Here is a 20644-nt window from a genome sequence, read left to right on the forward strand (position 1 = left end):
TTTCATCAATCTGTATGTCAACCGAGACAGGATCACAGTCGAAACGGATTTAGATCCCAAAGTATCTCTTCCAAGTGTTGGAGGTGAGCAGTCATCACTCATGTGGGCCACTTACTGTTGCTATTTTTCTGTTAATTTATTTTCATTACACAAAGTCAGTCACACCAAGTCTGTTCTTTAAATCCATTGTGAAGGACAACAGTTCCTCCCGCAAAGCGAAAAATCTTTCCAACAATCCCCCGTCGACAACAAACCAAGCCTCGGTGTGAACATTGGCGCTACTCTGATCCCGTTACTTCGTGAACAGGAGCGTGAGCGCAGTGGATGTGTTTTGATGTAGTTTAACAATTGAAGTTACCTGCTGCAGTAGTTCTGCAGAGTTCTGTGCTCGGCTCTTTTGCCGCCGGTTGCTCTTCGGTGTATCCATTCGAGCTCTTCAGTGTATCCATCCTAGCTCTTCGGTGTATCCATTCTAGCTCAGTGGGTGTATCCATCCTAGCTCTTCGGTGTATCCATTCTAGCTCTTCGGTGTATCCATTCTAGCTCTTCGGTGTATCCATTCGAGCTCTTCAGTGTATCCATCCTAGCTCTTCGGTGTATCCATTCTAGCTCAGTGGGTGTATCCATCCTAGCTCTTCGGTGTATCCATTCTAGCTCTTCGGTGTATCCATTCTAGCTCTTTGGTGTATCCATTCTAGCTCTTTGGTGTATCCATTCTAGCTCTTCGGTGTATCCATTCTAGCTCTTCGGTGTATCCATTCTAGCTCTTCGGTGTATCCATTCTAGCTCTTCAGTGTATCCATTCTAGCTCTTCAGTGTATCCATTCTAGCTCTTCGGTGTATCCATTCTAGCTCCTCTGTGTATCCATTCTAGCTCTTCGGTGTATCCATCCTAGCTCTTCTGTGTATCCATTCTAGCTCTTCGGTGTATCCATTCTAGCTCTTCGGTGTATCCATTCTAGCTCTTCGGTGTATCCATTCTAGCTCTTCGGTGTATCCATTCTAACTCTTCGGTGTACCCAATCTAGCTCTTCGGTGTATCCATTCTAGCTCTTCGGTGTATCCATTCTAGCTCAGTGGGTGTATCATACAACATGTCCATATGTCAGTGGCAGACACATTCGTAAACTAGAGTGTAAGAGGTCTGCCCTCCGCCCCAACATAGATGAACCCCCCTCCCCCCTCCCACCTGTTTCAAAAGCCCACCATTCGATTCCATATGGAACCTGTTTGTTTTTTTTGTCAATGTAGTCACTCAGCACACTGAACATTCCTCTTGATGCTTTATGCTGAGGAATCGTGAGCCAGAACTATATGTCCACGTGAATGGTATCCCCCGGCATGTAGCGAACAAAAGTCAATGCATGGGGCATATCTCAGCCCTCACAGCTTAACGCCCATTTGGAGAGCATAAGATGGGGAAGGTTTTTTGAGTCCAGTTCAGTAAGTTTCCTCTTGATTGCTCAGCAATACCATACATCCTTAATTGAACAGTGTTACTGTATATGACAAAGTGTATTTCTGTGAGATTCTGTGCCTCTACCTCCCAATGCATTGTTTTCGGCACTTTGTTTTCGGCTGATAATATCAACGTTTCTGCAATACTGTCACGTTCTGACCTTTATTTCCTTTGTTTTGTCATTATTTTGTATGGTCAGGGCTTGAGTTGGGGTGGGCAGTCTATGTTTGTTTTTCTATGATTTGGGTATTTCTATGTTTCGGCCTAGTATGGTTCTCAATCAGAGGCATGTGTCGTTAGTTGTCTCTGATTGAGAATCATACTTAGGTAGCCTGGGTTGCACTGTTTGTTGGTGGGTGATTGTCTATGTTAGTTGCTTGTGTGTCAGCACAGTTCTCATTTATAGCTTCACGGTCGTTATTTGTTTATTGTTTTTGTACAGTTTACTTTGTGTTTTTCGTCATCTATTAAACGACGCATTCACACCACGCTGCGCTTTGGTCCGCTTCTTACGACGATCGATCGTGACAAATACTGTGTGGTTTCGTAGCGTCACCAAGGTCAAGTGCAGCCTCTTCCCTCTGATCTGAGGGCGTTCTCTGCTTGAATTATATACTTTAAACTTTACTTCACATTTGAATAATTGTAATTTAGATTGTGAAGGTTGAACCACATTACAGTGATTTTTATGACACACATTTTTCAGGATTTAGGTAATTCTCACGTGACCCAATTTTCACATCAGGCAAACCCACATGGGGTCGCGACTACTAGCTTGGGAACTGCTGTACTCTGTAATTGTTTTAAAGTCACCTTTGGGCTCATGGTGAAATCCCTGAGTTAATAAGAAGCACGCCTGTATCTTTGTAGTGACTGGGTGTATTGATACACCATCCAAAGTGGAATTAATAACTTCCTCATGCTCACAGAGATATTCATTTTTTTTCTCCACCCATCTACAAATAGTTACATTTCTTTGTGAGGGCATTGGAAAACTTCCCTGGTCATTGTTGTTGAATTTGTGTTTGAAATTCACTGCTCAACTGAGGGATCTTACATATAATTTCATGTGTGGGGTACAGAATGTAGGAAGTCATTCAAAAATCATGTTACATACTATTAATGCACACGGAGTGAGTCCATGCAATGTATTATGGGACATGTTAAGCACATTTTTACTCCTGAACATATCTAGGTTTGACATAACAAAGAGGTTCAATATTTGTATTTTTTAAACTAATTTGTAAAAATTCTGAGAAACATTATTCCACTTTGACATTATGGGGTATTGTGTGTAGGCCAGTGACCCAAAACATCTACATGTAATCACTTTTAAAATTCAGTCTGTAACACAACAAAATGTGGAAAAAAGTCAAGACGGTGCGAATACTTCCTGAAGGCACTGCAGGTGAAATAAAATCAAAATAATCAGCATTGTGATTAAAAGGTGGCTTCCCACTGAACAGGAGAAGTATTGTCTTGGACATCCCATAAACATGGTTACCAGGGTGATGGGTGAGGGCCCTAAAGCTATGTGTACATCATTCTTGATTGAATATATTACTTTGTTTGCTCTCTATGGGTAAAAATACATTACCTTTTCTGTCATTATCATCAATGCTCTAATCTGTAAACCTATGTCATCAATGCTCTAATCTGTAAACCTATGTCATCAATAATCTAATCTGTAAACCTGTCATCAATGCTCTAATCTGTAAACATATGTCATCAATGCTCTAATCTGTAAACCTATTTCATCAATAATCTAATCTGTAAACCTATGTCATCAATAATCTAATCCGTAAACCTATGTCATCAATATTCTAATCTGTAAACCTATGTCATCAATAATCTAATCTGTAAACCTGTCATCAATGCTCTAATCTGTAAACATATGTCATCAATGCTCTAATCTGTAAACCCGTCATCAATGCTCTAATCTGTAAACATGTCATCAATGCTCTAATCTGTACATTTATGTAATCAATGCTCTAATCTGTACATGTATGTAATCAATGCTCTAATCTGTAAACCTATGTCATCAATGCTCTAATCTGTACATTTATGTCATCAATAATCTAATCGGTAAACCTGTCATCAATGCTCTAATCTGTAAACCTATGTCAGCAATGCTCTAATCTGAAAACCTATATCATAAATGCTCTAATCTGTAAACCTATGTCATCAATGCTCTAATCTGTAAACCTATGTCATCAATATTCTAATCTGTAAACCTATGTCATCAATAATCTCATCTGTAAACCTAGGTCATCAATGCTCTAATCTGTAAACCTAGGTCATCAATGCTCTAATCTGTACATGTATGTAGTCAATGCTCTAATCTGTAAATCTATGTCATCAATGCTCTAATCTGTAAACCTATGTCATCAATGCTCTAATCTGTAAACCTGTCATCAATGCTCTAATCTGTACATTTATGTCATCAATGCTCTAATCTGTAAACCTATGTCATCAATAATCTAATCTGTAAACCTGTCATCAATGCGCTAATATGTAAACCTATGTCATCAATAATCTAATCTGTAAATCTATGTCATCAATGCTCTAATCTGTAAACCTGTCATCAATGCTCTAATCTGTAAACCTATGACATCAATGCTCTAATCTGTAAACCTATGTCATCAATGCTCTAATCTGTAAACCTATGTCATCAATGCTCTAATCTGTAAACCTATGTCATCAATGCTCTAATCTGTAAACCTATGACATCAATGCTCTAATCTGTAAACCTATGTCATCAATGCTCTAATCTGTAAACCTATGTCATCAATGCTCTAATCTTTACATTTATGTCATCAATGCTCTAATCTGTAAACCTATGTCATCAATGCTCTAATCTGTACATTTATGTCATCAATGCTCTAATCTATAAACCTATGTCATCAATGCTCTAATCTGTAAACATATGCCTAAATCCACAGTACCATATGTTAAACACTAAAACCCTTTGTAAGGAAACCTGACACATTAAAGATCTGTATGATATTGTGCTGATTTACTGAAATCGACCAGTAGTCAGTAGTGATGGTGTCAGAGTGGCAGTGATTGAGATGTGTTAACTTGGTGTTAGGTTCATTGGGTGCAAAACAACAGGAGTGGTAGGCTAGCCTACTTGCAAGCACATTACAAATGCAATGGGTAGAGTGCTCAGGCAGTATGCTCCATAGCAGGGCTCTCCAACCCTGTTCCTGGAGAGCTACCCTCCTGTAGGTTTACACACTAACCCTGTTATTGGAGAGCTACCCTCTTGTAGGTTTACACTCTAACCCTGTTACTGGAGAGCTACCCTCTTGTAGGTTTACACTCTAACCCTGTTACTGGAGAGCTACCCTCCTGTAGGTGTTAACTCTAACCCTGTTCCTGGAGAGCTACCCTCCTGTAGGTGTTAACTCTAACCCTGTTCCTGGAGAGATACCCTCCTGTAGGTGTTAACTCTAACCCTGTTCCTGGAGAGATACCCTCCTGTAGGTGTTAACTCGAACCCTGTTCCTGGAGAGATACCCTATTGTAGGTTTACACTCTAACCCTGTTCCTGGAGAGATACCCTCCTGTAGGTTTTTACTCTAACCCTGCTCCTGGAGAGATACCCTCCTGTAGGTTTTTACTCTAACCCTGTTCCTGGAGAGATACCCTCCTGTAGGTTTTTACTCTAACCCTGTTACTGGAGAGCTACCCTCCTGTAGGTGTTAACTCCAATCCTGTTCCTGGAGAGATACCCTCCTGTAGGTGTTAACTCTAACCCTGTTCCTGGAGAGATGCCCTCCTGTAGGTGTTAACTCTAACCCTGTTCCTGGATAGATGCCCTCCTGTAGGTGTTAACTCTAACCCTGTTCCTGGAGAGCTACCCTCCTGTAGGTTTTTACTCTAACCCTGTTCCTGGAGAGATACCCTCCTGTAGGTTTTTACTCTAACCCTGTTCCTGGAGAGATACCCTCCTGTAGGTTTTACGCTCCAACCCCAGTTGTAACTAACCTGGTTCAGTTTATCAACCAGGTAATTACTAGAATCGTGTGCGCTAAATCAGGGTTGAAGTTAAAACCTACAGGAACAGGGTTGGAGTTAAAACCAGGGTTGGAGTTAAAACCAGGGTTGGAGTTAAAACCTACAGGAACAGGGTTGGAGTTAAAACCTACAGGAACAGGGTTGGAGTTAAAACCAGGGTTGGAGTTAAAACCTACAGGAACAGGGTTGGAGTTAAAACCTACAGGAACAAGGTTGGAGTTAAAACCTACAGGAACAGGGCTGGAGTTAAAAGCAGGGTTAGAGTTAAAATCTACAGGAACAGGGTTGAAGTTCAAACCTACAGGAACAGGGTTGGAGTTAAAACCAGGGTTGGAGTTAAAACCTACAGGAACAGGGTTGGAGTTCAAACCTACAGGAACAGGGTTGGAGTTAAAACCAGGGTTGGAGTTAAAAGCGACAGGAACAGGGTTGGGGTTAAACCTACAGGAAAAGGGTTGGAGAGTCCTGTTCAATAGTGAGGCAGCAGACTGAGTTTGGGAAACAATATTTCTGCCGCTCAATTGCACTAAAATATTCTGCTTCCTTTATCTCTCCCATGTGAAAGTTATGAGTGAATTTCGAAAGGTTATGATAAATAGCTAGCTGGAGGAAACCCCATTGGCTTTTTCCTCACCCCTTCCCTCTCCTCTCTTCTCCTCTCACTCTCCTCTCATCTCATTCTCCAGTCATTCTCCTCTCCTCTACTCTCATTCTCCTCTCCTCTCATTCTCCTCTCCTCTCACTCTCCTCTCCTCTCACTCTCCTCTCATCTCATTCTCCTCTCATTCTCCTCTCCTCTCATCTCATTCTCCTCTCATTCTCCTCTCCTCTCATTCTCCTCTCCTCTCACTCTCCTCTCATCTCATTCTCCTCTCATCTCATTCTCCTCTCCTCTCATTCTCCTCTCCTCTCATTCTCCTCTCATTCTCCTCTCCTCTCATTCTCCTCTCATCTCATTCTCCTCTCCTCTCATTCTCCTCTCATTCTCCTCTCCTCTCATTCTCCTCTCATTCTCCTCTCCTCTCATTCTCCTCTCTTCTCATTCTCCTCTCATTCTCCTCTCATTCTCCTCTCCTCTCATTCTCCTCTCCTCTCATTCTCCTCTCCTCTCATTCTCCTCTCCTCTCATTCTCCTCTCCTCTCCTCTCCTCTCATTCTCCTCTCATTCTCCTCTCCTCTCATTCTCCTCTCCTCTCATTCTCCTCTCATTCTCCTCTCCTCTCATTCTCCTCTCCTCTCATTCTCCTCTCCTCTCATTCTCCTCTCCTCTCCTCTCATTCTCCTCTCCTCTCCTCTCATTATCCTCTTCTCTCATTCTCATTCTCCTCTCCTCTCATTCTCATCTCATTTTCCTCTCCTCTCATTCTCCTCTCCTCTCATTCTCCTCTCATTCTCATTCTCCTCTCCTCTCATTCTCATCTCATTCTCCTCTCCTCTCCTCTCATTCTCCTCTCATTCTCTTCTCCTCTCATTCTCCTCTCCTCTCATTCGCCTCTCATTCTCCTCTCCTCTCATTCTCCTCTCCCCTCCCCTCCCCTCTCATCTCGTCTCCTCACATCTCTTCTCCTCTTCCAGACTTCAAAGAATCAGAACAAGGTCATAGCAAAACGTTAAAGATGAATTTGGTCTTACCTGAGAATTAGCCTGTTGGGAGAAAACATTATTTCAATTGTAGTGAAGAGAAGAAGAACACAGATCCCCATCAGCTTTGTGTTACAGTTTTTACAGATGTGTGTGTGTGTGTGTGTGTGTGTGTGTGTGTGTGTGTGTGTGTGTGTGTGCGCGCATGCGAGTGCGTGCGTGTGTGTGTTTGTTTGCATGTGTACAGTGTTACTCTGTGCTCAGAACACCCTGGAACAGCCTGAGGTTCTGAAGTTATCCAAGTCATAAATTCAAATTGGGGTTATTATTTACAGTTAGTCCATGACACTATACTGGAGAGGCTTTGATAATCAACAGTTTACATTCGATTGTGGAGGTTGATGCTTTTCAGGTTTGTCATGCCAGTAGCCATGCACAGTGGGAAAATAGATAGCATATGAATAACAGAAGCCATGGTTACACCTTGTATTAAAATGCGGTTGTCGTTATCCAATCAACTGTGTCTCTTATCTGCCCACTGTGTCTGTATTGTGACCAGATTCCCTGATTCCTCCCTGTATGCAAATTCATCCAACCTGACTTGGATCTCCCGTATGACGACACACGCTGTATAAATCAACAGAAAACGGCACACTTTAATTGTCAATAGTTTTACACTCGTCATTACCGCCTGTATTTGTTATCCAGCTATTTATTAAGACTGGGTATAATGGGCTACTGTCCCAAATATCCTCCAACTGTCCACAGCTGTACAAATACATTGTATTTCATAGATCCCCCTATTTTAAAAAGTGTTGTAGGCCTAAGATCGTGGGTTGTGTTTAGGCACGTCGAATTAGAAAACCAAAAGTTTGTATTTTTGAAGGCCGTCTAATATGATAACCTTATAGCAAGACACCGGGTCAAATTATGAAAATAGTAAATAGCTATAGTTTGGACACATTTGACACTGTATTGCGAGCAATTTGCTATCAATTTGTCTGGAAAATGCTCAAAGATTCACAGGATGTAATACATTATACAACGGGGGTGGGAATTCCCATTGTTAGAGCCTATTCTGCGCATGATATAACAAACCTGATAGAGGGCCAGTCAGCCCATTTACCTGTGACTATATTCAGGATGCAGCGGTGCCTCTTGTGTCTTATTGCTTTTATTGAACTTTTATCAACATTTTTCAAAAAATATCAATGAATTACATATTTTCATTAAAAACATTATTTTGATGAATCAATTCATACAATTTCATTCTTCCACCAGAAGACATAGTCCGGACAGAAATATGGTTGTTAGTTCTATTGGTCATGTTGCTACAGACGCGACCCAGTCGTTATTTCTTATTGCGTAGTTGCTATGCAAAAGGACTGGTCGTCCGTTCTAAACAAAATGGTTGCCATGCAGGCTGTTCACGTTCTTGTCACTTGCTAGCTAGCTAGCCAACTTTAGCTAACTCAGCATATTGAACCTGGAATGACAGTCCACAAGCTGCATTTTCCTGTGTTACAGCATTCTTTCTATTGGCATATACTTGGATATGTACACTACCGTTCAGAAGTTTAGGGTCACTTAGAAACGTCTTTGTTTTTGAAAGAAAAAACACATTTTTTTGTCCCGCTTTTCAAAACTAAATGCTAGGCTAATATTAACCCCCCTGTACTAAACTAAATGCTAGGCTAATTTTAACCCCCCTGTACTAAACTAAATGCTAGGCTAATATTAACCCCCCTGTACTAAACTAAATGCTAGGCTAATATTAACCCCCTTGTACTAAACTAAATGCTAGGCAAATATTAACCCCCCTGTACTAAACTAAATGCTAGGCTAATATTAACCCCCCTGTACTAAACTAAATGCTAGGCTAATATTAACCCCACTGTACTAAACTAAATGCTAGGCTAATATTACCCCCCTGTACTAAACTAAATGCTAGGCTAATATTACCCCCCTGTACTAAACTAAATGCTAGGCTAATATTAACCCCCTGTACTAAACTAAATGCTAGGCTAATATTAACCCCACTGTACTAAACTAAATGCTAGGCTAATATTAACCCCACTGTACTAAACTAAATGCTAGGCTAATATTACCCCCCTGTACTAAACTAAATGCTAGGCTAATATTAACCCCCCTGTACTAAACTAAATGCTAGGCTAATATTAACCCCACTGTACTAAACTAAATGCTAGGCTAATATTAACCCCTCCCGTACTAAACTAAATGCTAGGCTAATATTAACCCCCCTGTACTAAACTAAATGCTAGGCTAATATTAACCCCCTGTACTAAACTAAATGCTAGGCTAATATTGACCCCCCTGTACTAAACTAAATGCTAGGCTAATATTACCCCCGCTGTACCAAACTAAATGCTAGGCTAATATTACCCCCGCTGTACCAAACTAAATGCTAGGCTAATATTAACCCCCGCTGTACCAAACTAAATGCTAGGCTAATATTACCCCCGCTGTACCAAACTAAATGCTAGGCAAATATAATCCCCCGCTGTACCAAACTAAATGCTAGGCTAATATTACCCCCGCTGTACCAAACTAAATGCTAGGCAAATATAACCCCCCCCCCCCCCCCCCCCCCTGTACCAAACTAAATGCCAGGCCAATATTAACCCCCCTTGTACCAAACTAAATGCTAGGCTAATATGATACAAGATATTCTAGATGAGATGAATACGCACTACTACTACTACTACTACTACTATTCCTGCTACCGCTGCTGCTACTACTACTACGACTACTACTACTGCTACTACTACCACTACCACTGTAACAGTATAACTTTAGACCGTCCCCTCGCCCATACCCGGGTGCGAACCAGGGACCCTCTGCACACATCAACAACAGTCACCCACGAAGCATCGTTACCCATCTCTCCACAAAAGCCGCTGCCCTTGCAGAGCAAGGGGAACCACTACTTCAAGGTCTCAGAGCAAGTGACGTCACCGATTGAAACGCTATTTAGCGCACACCACCGCTAACTAGCTAGCCGTTTCACATCCGTTACACTACTACTACTACTACTACTACTACTACTACTACTACTGCTACTGCTGCTACAACTACTACCGCTGCTACTACTACTACTGCTACTACTACTGCTACTACTACTACTACTACTACTACTACTACTACTACTACTGCTACTACTACTGCTACTACTACTGCTACTGCTACTACTGCTGCTACTACTACTACTGCTACCACTACCACTACTACAACTACTACTACTACTGCTACTACTACTACTACTTCTACTACTACTACCGCTGCTACTACTACTACTACTGCTCCTACTACTACTACTACTGCTACTACTGCTACTACTACTACTACTACTGCTACTACTACTACTGCTACTGCTACTACTACTACTACTACTACTACTACTACTGCTACTGCTACTACTACTACTACTACTGCTACTACTACTACTACTACTACTACTACTACTACTACTACTACTACTGCTACTACTACTACCGCTGCTACTGCTCCTACTACTACTCCTACTACTGCTACTACTACTGCTACTACTACTACTGCTATTACTACTGCTACTACTACTACTACTACTACTACTACTACTGCTACTACTACTGCTACTACTACTGCTACTACTACTACTACTACTGCTACTACTACTACTACTACTACTACTACTACTACTGCTACTACTACTGCTACTACTACTACTACTGCTATTACTACTGCTACTACTACTACTACTACTACTACTACTACTACTGCTACTACTACTGCTACTACTACTACTACTACTGCTACTAGTACTACTACTACTACTGCTACTACTACTGCTACTACTACTACTGCTACTACTACTGCTACTACTACTACTACTACTACTACTACTACTACTCTTACATATCCACTGCGCAGCCATGCAATTTATAAACTGGATCTCCGCTGTAAAAAGCATCTAGACATTATCTCTCACATTTGCAACTTTGTTGCAAAATTGATATTCATCTCCACTGTGTCCAATAATAATGATGAACATGTTGGGAGTCGGAAGAGCCAGGCAGCTTTTCTCAGCCAGTTGAAATCCTGAATCAGCCTCATTTCTACGGATTTCTACGAAATAAAATGTCGATAGAAAAACTACAAACTTGTGGTCTTTCCAGTTAGCGGTGTAGTTGGCTAGCTAGCGAGGGGGAAAGAGCCTCCATAGCAACCATTTTTTGTTTGCCATAGCAACCTGCAAATCATTGATTAGTTATAATTCAGTAAATTAGAAATGCAACTAGCTTGTGGTCTTTCCAGCTAGCTGTGTAGCTGGCTAGCTAGCGAGGGGGAAAGAGCCTTCCATAGCAACTATTTTTTTGTTTGCCATAGCAACCTGCAAATCATTGATTAGTTAGAATTCGGTAACGCAGTCTCTTTCACTCTTCGAGGGTTGATAGACTGATATACTGGCATTAAATCATTTTTAACTGAACTACAAATGTATGTATGGTACGGACTATGATGGAGTAGCAGTAGAATGAGTGCAGTGCATGCCATGCCTATGATGTTCCCCTGTTCCTTTAGATCAAGGTATAATGTGGAGGTCTAATGTTCACCTGTACCTTTAGATCAAGGTATAATGTGGAGGTCTAATGTTCACCTGTACCTTTAGATCAAGGTATAATGTGGAGGCCTAATGTTCACCTGTACCTTTAGATCAAGGTATAATGTGGAGGTCTAATGGTCCTCTGCACCTTTGGCCATTGGGTTCTCCCATTCCCACTCCAGATCTGAATAAACTGGGCATTGGGTTCTCCCATTCCCACTCCAGATCTGAATAAACTGGGCATCGGGTTCTCCCTTTCCCACTCCAGCTCTGAATAAACTGGGCATTGGATTCTCCCATTCCCACTCCAGATCTGAATAAACTGGGCATCGGGTTCTCCCTTTCCTACTCCAGATCTGAATAAACTGGGCATTGGGTTCTCCCTTTCCCACTCCAGCTCTGAATAAACTGGGCATTGGGTTCTCCCATTCCCACTCCAGATCTGAATAAACTGGGCATTGGGTTCTCCCTTTCCTACTCCAGATCTGAATAAACTGGGCATTGGGTTCTCCCTTTCCCACTCCAGCTCTGAATAAACTGGGCATCAGGTCCATCCATTCCCACTCCTGCTATTACAGTCCTTGGCCTTTCTGTATGATGTTTTAAAATATTTGCTTTCGCCCTGACAGTGGACGTGCGAATGGGGGGAACCATTTTTCTCTCATTAAGGATGATATCTCTTCATAAATATGTTTATTTATAAAAGTGTTAAATAAATCAAAATATATTTTATATTTAGTAGCCACCCTTTGCCTTGATGACAGCTTCGCACATTCTTGGCCATCTCTCAACCAGCTTCATGAGGTAGTCACCTGGAATGCATTTCAATTAACAAGATGTGCCTCCCTAATTTGTGTAATTTCTTTCCATCTTAATGCGATTGAGCCAATCAGTTGGGTTGTGACATGGTAGAGGTGGTATACAGAAGACAGCCCTATTTGGTAAAAGACCAAGTCCATAATATGGCAAGAACAGCTCAAAGAAGCAAAGAGAAACGGCAGTCTATCATTACTTTAAGACATGAAGGTCAGTCAATACGGAACATTTCAAGAACTTTGAAAGTTTCTTCAAATGCAGTTGCAAAACTGATCAAGCGCTATGATGAAACTGGCTCTCATGAGGACGGGCACAGGAAAGGAATACCCAGAGTTACCTCTGCTGCAGAGGATAAGTTCATTAGAGCTAACTGCCCCTCAGATTGCAGTCCAAGTAAATGCTTCAAAGAGTTCAAGTAACAGACACATCTCAACTTCAACTGTTCAGAGGAGAACATGGTCGAATTGTTGCAAAGAAACCCCTACTAAAGAGCACCAATAATAAGAAGAGACTTGCTTGGGCTAAGAAACAGCAGCAATAGACATTAGACAGGTGGAAATCTGTCCTTTGGTCTGAGATTTTTGGTTCCGACCGCCGTGTCTTTGTGAGACACAGAATAGGTGAACGGATGATCTCTGCATGTGTGGTTCCCACCGTGAAGCCTCGAGGAGGAGATGTGATGGTGCTTTCCTGGAGACACTGTTTGTGATTTATTCTGAATTCAAGGTACACTTAACCAGTTTGGCTTACACAGCCTTCTGCAGCGATACACCATCCCATCTGGTTTGTGCTTAGTGGGACTATCATTTGTTTTTTAACAGGACAATGACCCAACACTTCTCCAGGCTGTGTAAGGGCTATTTGACCAAGAAGGAGAGTGATGGAGTGCTGCATCAGATGACCTGGCCTCCACAATCCCCCGACCTCAACCCAATTGAGATGGTTTGGGATGAGTTGGACTGCAAAGTAAATGAAAATCAGCCAACAAGTGCTCAGCATATGTGGGAACTCCTTCAAGATTGTTGGAAAAGCATTCCAGGTGAAGCTGGTTGAGAGAATGCCAAGAGTGTGCAAAGCTGTCATCAAGGTAAAGGTTGGCTACTCTGAAGAATCTCAAATATAAAATCTATTTTGATTTGTTCAACACTTTTTTTGGTAGCTAAAAAATTCCATGTTTTATTATTTATTTCATGTCTTCACTATTATTCCTCAATGTAGAAAATAGTAAATAATAAAGAAAAACCCTTGAATGAGTAGGTTTATCCAAACTTTTGACTGGTACTGTATATGATTTTGTTGTCAGGATTCATTTACACTTCAAGGCACTTCAAGTACAAGATGTGTTTTCGAATACCTCCAGAGGTGGTCAGGAAGATCTAATCACAATCAGATCACAAGGTGTCATTTGATTGTGCACACACATTTTGTCGAACAGGTGTAAACAATCAGAATGTGGACAAGATCAGGACAACGGACGCATGTTAGAACCAGGTATAAACAGGGCCAGAGTAAAGCTTATTGGAGGACACATCCATTCTTATAGAATGTGTCCCAAATGGCATTCTATTTCCTTTATAGTTCATCCTCCACTTGACCAGATTCCTGGATCTGGTCAATATAGGGATTAGTGTGCCATTTGGGATGGAGCCATTTTTTTCTTCTTCTGTATGACCTAGCAGCATCCATTTTGTAAATGACTGTGGCACGGTCCTCTTTCACATGCTATTTTACAACATGGTCTCATTATGTCCAAATAGTGACATTTAACCATTGTAGTTATATGTTCCCCTATGCTGCAGAAGAGTGAGGTCAAACATTATTTGAAGTTATTCAGTTGAATTAAATCAAACCCTTATACACTGACACTATTATAAGGATCACATCCTGAGGAATTGATACCATCCATGCTATACATCTTCAGGTTGCTGATTTTAAAATTAAAATGAAACAATAACATGTTATCATATCGGCGGGGATACTTTTAAATAAATAAAAACTGGTAAACCATTTCAGTTATAAATAGATGGAGATAAACTAATAGTGTGGTAATGAGTGTATCTGCTGATAGCAGACTGTCACCCTGTGTTCCATTGAAATTATAAAATGTGTTAAAAAAATATATATATATTTTAAGCATGCAAACAACCGAACAGAGGTCTGCATTCCAAATGGCAACATGTTCCCCATATAGTGCACTAAAAAAATTTTCCAGCAGGAACTGTTCAAAAGTAATGCACTATATAGGGAACACGCTTAGATTTGGTACAGAGCCATAGTGTGCTGCACATTTGTTTAAACAATCAGCCAGATCTGTTCAAAGATTTCCAGTAATTATACCGTACGTAGTTGTCCCAGAGTGGGTGAGTGTGAGGAGTTCATTTGTACCTCCGGTTGGGTGCTCTCTCTCTAAAATCAGAGATGGTGACTACAGATTCTCTACAAGAGCAGATAGAGGGGTAAACCAAGATGAAACGGTCAGCAGCAGAGCATTATAGTTTAGAAAACAAAATGCTGGTCGAAGGTGCTCTCAGACCATATTCACAAAGCGTCTCAGAGAAGGAGTTTTGCCTGTTAAATCATGATGATCAGCATCCTCCTACTAGATCAGCATCCTCCTCCTAGATCAGCATCCTCCTCCTAGATCAACAACCTCCTCATAGATCAGCATCCTCCTACTAGATCAAAACCCTCCTCCTAGATCAACACCCTCCGACTAGATCAGCATCCTACTCCTAGATCAGCATCCTCCTCCTAGATATGCATCCTCCTACTAGATCAGCATCCTCCTCCTAGATCAACACCCTACCTCTAGATCAACACACTCCTCCTAGATCAGCATCTTCCTCCAAGATCAGCATCCTCCTCCTAGATCAACACACTCCTCCTAGATCAGCATCTTCCTCCAAGATCAGCATCCTCCTCCTAGATCAGCATCATCCTAATAGATCAGCATCCTCCTCCTAGATCAGCACTCCAAGTCCTAGATCAACACTCCTACTCCTAGATCAACACTCAATCTCCTAGATCAGCACACTACTCATAGATCAGCAACATAGTCCTCTATCATTACCCTACTCCTAGTTAAGCACTCCTACTAGATCAGCATCCTCCTCCTAGATCAACAATCAATCTCCTAGATCAACACTCCTACTCCTAGATCAGCACTGCTACTCTGAGACTCTTTGTGAATACGGGCCCTGGTTTGGTGATACTTACTGTTTGGATCAATGTTTTCACACAATTCCGTCTTGGCCTCTCCATTGGGCCTGTCACTGGTCTTGTGTGAGAGGCGTGTGGTTAGGGACGCGGCCGTCACCACCGCCTTGAAGCTCCTCTTCCTCTTCTGGACATTAAGCTCCGGGTGGAAGATGATGACATAGACTTTAGGAATGTAAAGCATCCCCAAGGCCACCGAGGCACTAAGATTCATAGAGATACAGAGGGTGGTGGTCTGGATATATAGCTGGAGAGAGAGAGAAAGAGAGAGAGGAGGAGAGTTAGTGGTGGCACTAGAGGCACTGAGATTCATAGAGATACAGAGGGTGGTGGTCTGGATATATAGCTGGAGAGAGAGAGAAGGAATTACCAAAACACTGGATGGAGGTGGTGGGAGGATTACAACACAGAACTGTCAGAGAGAAGCATGGAGGTGATGGGAGGATTACAACACAGAACTGTCAGAGTGAAGCATTGAGGTGGTGGGAGGATTACAACACAGAACTGTCAGAGAGAAGCATGGAGGTGGTGGGAGGATTAGAACACAGAACTGTCAGAGAGAAGCATGGAGGTGGTGGGAGGATTAGAACACAGAAATGTCAGAGAGAAGCATGGAGGTGGTGGGAGGATTAGAACATAGAACTGTCAGAGTGAAGCATGATGGTGGTTGGAGGATTAGAACACAGAACTGTCAGAGAGAAGCATGGAGGAGGTGGGAGGATTAGAACACAGAACTGTGAGAGAGAAGCATGTAGGTGGTGGGAGGATTACAACACAGAACTGTCAGAGAGAAGCATGGAGGTGGTGGGAGGATTACAACACAGAACTGTCAGAGAGAAGCATGGAAGTGGTGGGAGGATTACAACACAGAACTGTCAGAGAGAAGCATGGAAGTGGTGGGAGGATTACAACACAGAACTGTCAGAGAGAAGCATGGAGGTGGTGGGAGGATTAGAACATAGAACTGTCAGAGTGAAGCATGATGGTGGTTGGAGGATTAGAACACAGAACTGTCAGAGAGAAGCATGGAGGAGGTGGGAGGATTAGAACACAGAACTGTGAGAGAGAAGCATGTAGGTGGTGGGAGGATTACAACACAGAACTGTCAGAGAGAAGCATGGAAGTGGTGGGAGGATTACAACACAGAACTGTCAGAGAGAAGCATGGAGGTGGTTAGTAAAGTAATTGCCTTTCCACGACACTTTAAACACAGAAGATCTCTGCTTAACATATAACCAACATGTGTATCTGTCTCTCTGTGGCCACCGATAACGTTGACTACAATTACAAAGTTGGCCATGTCTTTACAATTGTTACAAATATGCTTCAAATTAAACCGGAGGTGACTGCATTAAAGACAAATACAGTATACATAGGCTTTCCCAATATTGAGTTGGCCCCCCCAAGGTGTCGAAAGCATTCCACAGGGATGCTGGCCCTTGTTGACTCCAATGCTTCCCACAGTTGTGTCAAATTGGCTGGATGTCCTTTTGGTGGTGGACCATTCTTGATACACACAGGAAACTGTTGAGTGTGAAAAACCCAGCAGCGTTGCAGTTCTTGACACACTCAAACTGGTGCGTGTCGTGGAAATGTCCTCTATTTACCAAATCATGGGAGCAAACCACAACACAAGTCAGAGTTAGTTATCAAAGTTCATCTTTAATTATATGAGCTCTACTATATATACGTGTAACACGTAACGTGGTTGGTGTGGCTAGCTCCTACTATAAATGTGTAACATGTAGCGTGGTGGGTGTGGCTAGCTCCTACTATAAATGTGTAACGTGTAGCGTGGTGGGTGTGGCTAGCTCCTACTATAAATGTGTAACATGTAGCGTGGTGGGTGTGGCTAGCTCCTTTTCACTATAAATGTGTAACGTGTAGCTTGGTGGGTGTGGCTAGCTCCTTTTCACTATAAATGTGTAACATATAGCGTGGTGGGTGTGGCTAGCTCCTTTTCACTATAAATGTGTAACATGTAGTGTGGTGGGTGTGGCTAGCTCCTACTATAAATGTGTAACATGTAGCGTGGTGGGTGTGGCTAGCTCATTTTCACTATAAATGTGTAACATGTAGCATGGTGGGAGTGGCTAGCTTCTTTTCACTATAAATGTGTAACATATAGCGTGGTGGGTGTGGCTAGCTCCTTTTCACTATAAATGTGTAACATGTAGCGTGGTGGGTGTGGCTAGCTTCTTTTCACTATAAATGTGTAACATGTAGCATGGTGGGTGTGGCTAGCTTCTTTTCACTATAAATGTGTAACATGTAGCGTGGTGGGTGTGGCTAGCTCCTTTTCACTATAAATTTGTAACATGTAGCATGGTGGGTGTGGCTAGCTTCTTTTCACTATAAATGTGTAACATGTAGCGTGGTGGGTGTGGCTAGCTCCTTTTCACTATAAATGTGTAACATGTAGTGTGGTGGGTGTGGCTAGCTCCTACTATAAATGTGTAACATGTAGCGTGGTGGGTGTGGCTAGCTCATTTTCACTATAAATGTGTAACATGTAGCATGGTGGGAGTGGCTAGCTCCTTTTCACTATAAATGTGTAACATGTAGCGTGGTGGGTGTGGCTAGCTTCTTTTCACTATAAATGTGTAACATGTAGCATGGTGGGTGTGGCTAGCTTCTTTTCACTATAAATGTGTAACATGTAGCGTGGTGGGTGTGGCTAGCTCCTTTTCACTATAAATTTGTAACATGTAGCATGGTGGGTGTGGCTAGCTCCTTTTCACTATACATGTGTAACATGTAGCGTGGTGGGTGTGGCTAGCTACTTTTCACTATACATGTGTAACATGTAGCGTGGTGGGTGTGGCTAGCTACTTTTCACTATACATGTGTAACATGTAGCGTGGTGGGTGTGGCTAGCTCCTTTTCACTATAAATGTGTAACGTGTAGCTTGGCTCCCTGCAGTGTCAAAGCTGAATGTACAAGCAGATTGACCAGGTCTATAAAAGGATCCCTAGGGTCGGTCTCAGATTCATGGCTATTCCTCCCAAATGGCATCCTATTCCCTAAATAGTGTAATACTTTTGACCAAGGCCATCTGGTCTAAAGTAGTGAACTACATAGGGAATAGGATGCCATTTGGGATGAAGCCCTTGTTTTATAGATTCATGGGCATTTCTGTTTTCCTTGCACCTCACAGCACCACATCTCCAGAGTGAGAATGGCGCAAGAAGTCACAGGTTGAGTCACACTGAGAAGATAACAGTTGTGGAGATTGGGGCCCAGAGGGTCTGTTCGGGGGACATCTCAGTACTATCTGCACATGATGCCGTTTACATTCCAAATGGCACTTTGTGCAAATCAGAGGGAATGAAAACAGGAAGCATTGAGTTGATTTTTAAACTGACATTTAGAGAGCAGACCTACATGGTCCAAGATGTCGTAGCATTTAGTTTTTTAGTTTTTTTGTTGTCTTTTTTTGTATATATTGCAATATATTTCAATCTCTTTTTCCATTTTTAAATCAAATATACCTTCCGGCAATCCGCCTCACCCAATGTGATATGGATCTGCTATTTTTAGACCTTACCAGACTTTTTTCTCCACTAGAACACCGGATTCCTGCTGTAAGCCCTGGACCATTACTCCGGATCATCGCAGCTAGTTAGCTGCTACTGAGTAGCAGCACTACTCAGCACTGAAGCTAGCCTTGAGCCACGCCCATCCCCCGGCCTGCTCAGTGGACCCTATGATCGCTCGGCTACACAGCTCATGCCTCCTGGACTCTTCACTAACACGACTAGAATCCCCTACACCACCGGATTCTCGCTGTAAGCTCTGGACCTTTCCATCGGATCATCGCTGCTAGCTAGCTGCTACCGAGTGGCAGCAGTGGCTAATTCTCCTGTCCCGAAGCTAGCACCAGTTAGCCTCGAGCCAGACGCATCTCCTGGCTAGCAAACAAAATTACTCCAGCTACAATACCTCTTTTGCCAACTGGCCTGGACCCTTTGTCGACACGGAGCCTCGAAGATCCATCACGACTGGTCTGCTGACGTAATTCCATCCGTTGTGCCCTCAATCGGTCTTTGTCGGATGTCGGTGCAGAAGCTTCTACTAGCCCCGGCCTGCTAACTTTTCTTGAACGCTGTGTCTCCCGCTTGCTAGCGAATTAACGACAACTTAGCGGCTTCCCTGTTTCATCTATTGCTGTTCACTGGACCCTATGATCACTTGGCTACATAGCTGATGCCTGCTGGACTGTTCATTAATCATGGTACTCCATTTTGTTATTTTTTGGGGGGATAGTTATCATTGTTTTAGTTTACTGCAGAGCCCCTAGTCTCACTCAACATACCTCAGATACCTCTTTTGTCCCACCTCCCACACATGCGGTGACCTCACCCAGCATAACTAGTGCGTCCAGAGGTGCAACCTCTCTTATCGTCACTCAATGCCTGGGCTTACCTCCACTGTACTCACACCCTACCATACTCCTGTCTGTACATTATGCCCTGAATCTATCCTACCATGCCCAGAAATCTGCTCCTTTCATTCTCTGTCCCCAAAACATTAGACGACCAGTTTTGATAGCCTTTAGCCGCACCCTCATCCTACTCCGCCTCTGTTCCTCGGGTGATGTAGTGGTTAACCCTGTATGTCCCCAGGCGCTCTCATTTGTTGACTTCTGTAACCGTAAAAGCCTTAGTTTCAACCATGTTATCATCAGAAGCCATCTCCCTTAGTTTGTTTTACTCACTGCTTTTGCACACTCCGCCAACCCTGATGTCTTTGCCGTGTCTGAATCATGGCTTCCTAAGCCACCAAAAATTCAGACATTTTCATCCCCAACTACAACATTTTCCATCAAGATAAAACTGCCAAAGGGGGAGGAGTTGCAATCTACTGCAGAGATAGCCTGCAAAGTTCTGTCATACTTTCCAGGTCTATGCCAAAACAGTTCGAGCTTCTAATAAATAAAAAAAAT

General features: G+C 42.5%; 1 protein-coding gene across 1 annotated transcript in view; it reads right to left on the reverse strand.

Moving 5' to 3' along the window:
- LOC110493301 (metabotropic glutamate receptor 7-like) overlaps positions 1–20644 on the reverse strand; it is a 361224-nt gene that overhangs the window by 24938 nt on the left and 315642 nt on the right. Inside the window, exon 10 of the mRNA XM_036950952.1 lies at positions 15699–15945. Within this exon, the coding sequence (XP_036806847.1) occupies positions 15699–15945 (247 nt within the window). The remainder of the gene's footprint in view (positions 1–15698; positions 15946–20644) is intronic.

This window comes from Oncorhynchus mykiss, chromosome 17 (genome assembly GCF_013265735.2).
Source record: "Oncorhynchus mykiss isolate Arlee chromosome 17, USDA_OmykA_1.1, whole genome shotgun sequence".
In the NCBI taxonomy this organism is placed as follows: domain Eukaryota; kingdom Metazoa; phylum Chordata; class Actinopteri; order Salmoniformes; family Salmonidae; genus Oncorhynchus; species Oncorhynchus mykiss.